This window comes from Nanorana parkeri, unplaced genomic scaffold, assembly GCF_000935625.1.
Source record: "Nanorana parkeri isolate BGI_ZX_2015 unplaced genomic scaffold, ASM93562v1 scaffold357, whole genome shotgun sequence".
Taxonomy (NCBI): domain Eukaryota; kingdom Metazoa; phylum Chordata; class Amphibia; order Anura; family Dicroglossidae; genus Nanorana; species Nanorana parkeri.
Window position 1 is genome coordinate 1,200,231 of NW_017306625.1, and position 6,086 is coordinate 1,206,316.

The window sequence follows — 6,086 nt, forward strand, 5'->3', positions numbered from 1 at the left end:
TATATATATATATAAAGTATGTATTTCTTTTAGAAACTACACACCAGGATCTCCTTTATATGATTCATACAGATAAACTTCATGCACATATCTATTACGATATTAATTCTGTGCTTCCCCTGACATCAGTTCATGGGAAGTTTTTTTCCATTTATTAATTTAATTATTTTCGTTATTTATTTCTTGATCTTTTGCATATGTATTCCCTATGATTTTTTACATTCTTTGTATATGTATAAACAAAATTCTGTTAACTTTTTTCATCTTTCTTTGAGTTTGGGATGGCTACTATCTTTTTAGTGTGGATAAGGTGTCAGTACTACAATTTTATAATTTCTTCCATCCATAATACCTTTTTTGGTTATTTATATATAACAAAAATCTTTTTTATAAAACGTTTCTTCTACATACTTTTTAGATGATGACTTTTTACTGATGACTGACCGACAGTCATAAACTCATATATGCTATGCAAATAAAAAGTGACTTCTTAAGAAAATACATATAAGAGTTGTATTTTCCTGCACTATCAAACAGCACCATCATCAATACCCTTACCTTACTTCAGGCACCTGTGCCACACAAGCAAACAATGGGATTTTTTAAATTACCACTACCAAGGTGTCCACACCATTATGATGTCCTTAAAGCAGATGTGAGATTGGGCTCCTCCAGGCATAGAGAAGGACCATGATTCATGATCTCTGCATGGAAACAGCTATATTTACTACAAGCTTCACTGGAAGGATGTGGTTACCAATATTCTATGGTCACTTGCAACCATGGCATTGGTAATACCTAGACATGTAAGCTGCAGAAAAATTTGGTTTGGTTTGGATATTTAGTTATTTCGGAATTTGGATCCGAAGTTCAATTCGGTTTCGGATTTAGAAAAAATCCAAATTTCCATTTGTTTCGGAAGAGTTTATGTATTTTTGTTGCGGATAACACAGAAAACCATATACAGATATTAACACTAAAGCTTAATCTCTTAGATGCGAATGCATTTGGGATCTGAATGCCACTAAAGCCTCAGCTTTTGTAATACATGTATATGGCTCCCAGAATGGCATTTGGATCCGTGAGCCATTTACATCTATTACTTAAGCTGAGGCTCCCAGACCCGAATAGCATTCGGGAGCTCCCAAATGCCATTCAAGTCTAGGAGCCTCAGCTTTAGTATTATATGTATATTGTATACTGTATACTGTATATGGCTCCCATGTTGCCATAATGAAAATTCGTGTTCAGGACCATTCGGACGCATTAAAAAAACCCACATCTGATTGGCCAGAAAATTCACATGTCGGATTCAATTTCATTTTTGAACGCAATTCAGACGGGATCTGAAATTCGGATTTAGACACATTCAGATGCATTGGGCAATTCGGATGTGTCTGAATGTCCAAATTTCGGAAATTTCCTCCGAATTTTGATTGGGAACTAAACGAATCGCACATGTCTAGTAATACCCATTTTCTCTAGATGACATCCAACACTAATGCTAAATCATTACTGCACCATAAGGGCATCTTCTGTCTGTCCTCTTTTTACACACACAAACACACACATATACTGTATATGATCAAAGTTTCATTTTTTTCTCTGTTGTAGTGTAAGAGGGCAACATAAGTAAACACCCTTCCAAAGTATTCAAACGCTTGCAGTGAAGGTTACTATTATATATACAGACACTTGTGCACTTCCAACCTTGTGGGTAAAGTTTGGGGAATGCCCTTTTCTGTTCCATGCTCCTGTGCACAAAGCCAGCTACATAAAGACATGGTTTGATGAGTTTGCTGTGGAGGAACTCAAGTGCCTTTTACAGATCTTTGACATTAACCCTACTAAACCCCTTTGGGATAAACTGTAACACCAATTTTGGGCCAGGCCTTTTTATCAAATATAAATGCTTGGCCTCATAAATTCTCTTTTGGCTGAATGAGCACAAATTCCCACGGACACATTTCAAAATCTTGTGAAAACCTTCTTAGAAGACTGGAGGCTGTTATAGTCACAAAGAAGACCAACTCCATATTAAAATCAATAGATTTTGAATGGGATGTCCAACAAGCTCATATAGGTGTGATAATCAGGTGTCTGCAATCATCTGACCATAGAATGTATATCTAAGTAGAACAAGGAGTACCCACAAGATTTATCTTGTAGTAAAGTAGCAAAGGGTTTTTGTGACTGACATTTCTATGGAGTACGTAAAGGTAATCAAGGCTGTGAGAGTTAAAGCAACTAATGCAACTAATATACATTTGTCATAAGTTTAGCGCAGATAGAACACTGGTAGATGATTGCTGATTGGCTGCTCTAAGGCTCATATAAACCAGAATGCAAGAGGATAGGCTAATGTGTTTAGTGGCCTTTCACCAAATGAGGAAGATCAAGTCTATGAACAAAAAAAAACTTATCAAAATCAATAAAACAATATCAGGCTTGAATAATTGACTTATTCTAGAATAATAATGTTTTCTTATCATGAGGTTTTATATATATAAAAATATTCTTTTAGAGATGGGAACAGACTTTGCAAGAGCAACAAGTCAAGACAGCCCAAGAGAAGATTAAGAATGCAAGTCGCACAGGTCGCAGTGGACCACCAAAGACAAGCCACAAAACCCCCAACCCTCCTCCTGCGCTCTCCAAGAAGACTGTTAAGACCAAGAAGGATCAAAAAGACAAGAGAGCATAAACTGAGCTATGTTCCACCTGAAAGACATTTCCAATGCATGATGAGAGTCACTAGCTGGCTTCAGTGGCGAAACATATTATTCTCAAACTCATCCTCATGGAAACGTGACTTTTATTTGCTGCACTTTACTTAGCTTTTTTACATTTTGACCACTACAAACCTTAAATGTAAGGATTGTATTGAAAGTGAAATAGATGCTGGTTACAAGTCAATTTGGTGGCCAGGATGCAAAATATTGTCCATAGTATCCTTTCATATTAGTATGTACAAGCCTCTTATGTTGAAAGAATGAATTTATTGCACTTCTGTCTTGTTCTGTACAGATAATCAATTTTAATATGTTCACGCATACTTCAACCTCTATTTCCATGTTATTATTGTTTTACTTCAAACTGAACTCTGATGTTTAGATTTAAAAAAAAACAATGAGGTGGCAGATTTAGTAGGAAGCAAAGGATTGAAAGATGTACAGTATATTGTGGTTGATCATCACATACACAAGCACTCTCATATCCTTTGGGGAATCAGCTTTATTTTGCCCTTTTCTGTTGTAACATAGCACATATAACAATCAACATTGCTGCATTAGTCATTTTAGTTTTCAAGCTAGCTCCTTGACTATCATCCATAAAAAAAGTGCATATTGTGACTACTCTACCAAAGTAGAGGATTTACAGGTCTCCATAATAGAGTTTTCACCTTACTAAAGCTGGTCATAGACCTATAGATTATCTGCAGTTTTACTATGGTCAGATGGAAAAAAATGCAACAGATTTCTCCATCTACTCTAAACTGTATGGGTGGAGGAATCTCCCACTGGGCCAAACTTCAGTATCTTGCTGGTCCGCCATGCTGGCTGTCAAAATACCTGAATAATGCATGCATCCAAGCGGGGGGCCAGCGGGGCAGACCAGCAAGATACTGAAGCTTGGCCTATCAGGCGATTCCTCCAACTACACAGTTTAGTGTAGATCAGGGATGGCCAAACTCCGGCCCTCCAGCTGTGGTGAAACTACAAATCCCATGAAGCATCTCTCTCCGGGAGTCATGTCTGTGGCTGTGAGAATCTTGCAAAGCCTCATGGGATTAGCAGTTCCACCACAGCTGGAGGGCCGCAGTTTGGCCATCCCTGGTGTAGATGGAGGAATCTGTTGCACTTTTTACATCTGACCATAGGCTGATAGAAAAACAAAAATCTATAGAAAATCTAAAGGTGAATGGCCAGCTTTACTGTCATGGTGATCAGACTGGAAGTTCAGAATTATCTGGAACAGGGACATAGACAGCTATTAAGAGTCCACAGGGTTTTAGCTTTCACTTACTCTATATAAAATAAAAACATTTCTAGCTGTTGAGTATGACAAGAAGTATAAATTGTGCTCATTTTTCAAATAGTTGGTGGGCACCAAAACACAGCACCAAACAAACCTCTTCAGACAGTTTCATAACCATCTTCTAAACAGACATAGATTAACAATATTGTGCTTATAACAAGACTGGTTTGGAGAAAGGCAGTAGGGTACTGGGGATAAGATAGTTTTAAAATTTAGCATAGTGGGCAAATATTAGTAACTGTTAATGCAAATAAATGGACATGGTTTTCATTTTCCATGTTTATTAGGCTCCATTATAGTGATCATTGCTTTTCAAAATATATATATATATAGGAACAGTCAGAGAAATTTCTCCACCTGAAAGAGAATACCCACATACAAACAGTAGGATCAGATTGGCTGCATGAAAGCACCATGTTTGATTTCTGTCCACACTCTGGTTATCAAGCAATCAGTTTTAGAAAAATACTATTGCCGGCATCACCATGGAACCTGTGGTGTTGCTATCTATTTCCTGTGATTGCAAAGCCTGCCTGTAAATTGCTTGAGCAGGCTTCCTCTGTGCCTTGATGCTGCCAAAAATGTAGATAACATTAGAAAAGTGCAAGGCTTATATTTAGCAATGAAAAATAAATTAAATATTGCCTTCTATTTTCTAAACTCCACCGACAGAATGACAGCCAGCATCTGGCGTGCAGGATTTACAGGTAAAGTCAAATACTACATTGACTCAAAAGGTCCATTTACACTGCAATTTTATATTAGACTTTTTTTGAGGGGGCAAAATATGTTAGTATGATGTTCAATGCACGTTGTGAACTCATCCTGGAAAATATTGAGATAACCATGACAAAGCTCTATAGCTCCAATATGTAGTTCTTAGTACCTGATTGACTTGGAATCTGTTTTTGCTGAAACCAAAAGTGATTAAAAACGATATATTCATTACACTACATGGTTAAATGATTTTCCCAAATAAATCAACTTTGATCTTGACCTGGTGGTTCAATAATGTTTTGTACTTAGCTATATCTGCACCTCACTCATTTTCATTGTTTGTACTCTGTATTCTTTTGTCAAAGAATGATCATTGTCTGATCTTTATGGATACATTTTGGATATAGACTGAGCAGGATATCCATTGTCCGACACACAAACACACAAATAAATGCAGCCATCATTTTTAAAGCCTTGAATATGACATTCACTAAATATTCTCTGTAGATACATTTTCAAGGTGCATGTGTTTTAAATGACAATGACTGATTCACAACTAGTAAATATTGGTAGATGTCACATTCACTGCTTTATGAATATTATTATTATTACATAGTATTTATATAGCGCCAACAGTTTGCACAGCGCTTTACAAGACATTACAATTAAAAGGAAATATCTAGAGCTCAGTTTTTGAAAGATTGAGTTTTAAGAAATGTTGTGACATCCAGACGGATATGTCAGTTAGTAGATTAGTGACACGAGAGGACACAGAGGGGGTGAGTTGTGGAGTGGAAAGATAAATTTGAGTGTTATCGGCATAGAGATGGTATTGGAAGCCATGTGAGGTTATTAGTTGACCAAGGGAGGAGGTGTAGATAGAGAAGAGAAGGGGTCCAAGGACAGAGCCTTGTGGGACCCCTACAGAAAGAGGAGGGGAGGAGTTAGAATTGTAGGTGACACTAAAGGAGCGCATAGATAAGTAGGAGGAGAACCACGAGAGAGCAGAGTCTTGTAGGCCAAGCGAGTGGAGTTTTTTGAGGAGCAGCGGGTGGTCAACAGTGTAAAAACTGTATGCCCCTTGGAGTCTATTCATAAATGTTTACATACACGATTCATAGATTTTACCAATGTAATGTATTTGGAAAATGTGTTAATCTTGGGCAAAAGTTGTGTAACAGTTGTGTGAAAACATTTATAGAAAGATCCCATTAAAACTGAACCCCAAGCCCAAAACGGGGTAAATACACAGACGAAATACATGCGGTATATGGAAGCTGTTTTATCTGCCAAATGATTTTTATTTCTGTACATCCAGTTCAAATATTTCC

General features: G+C 37.1%; 1 protein-coding gene across 1 annotated transcript in view; it reads left to right on the top strand.

Moving 5' to 3' along the window:
• SFRP4 (secreted frizzled related protein 4) overlaps positions 1 to 2,969 on the top strand; it is a 24,782-nt gene extending 21,813 nt beyond the window's left edge. Inside the window, exon 6 of the mRNA XM_018558773.1 lies at positions 2,525 to 2,969. Coding sequence (XP_018414275.1) covers positions 2,525 to 2,704 — 180 coding nt within the window. The 3' untranslated portion in view covers positions 2,705 to 2,969. The remainder of the gene's footprint in view (positions 1 to 2,524) is intronic.
• The last annotated feature ends 3,117 nt before the right edge of the window (positions 2,970 to 6,086 follow it).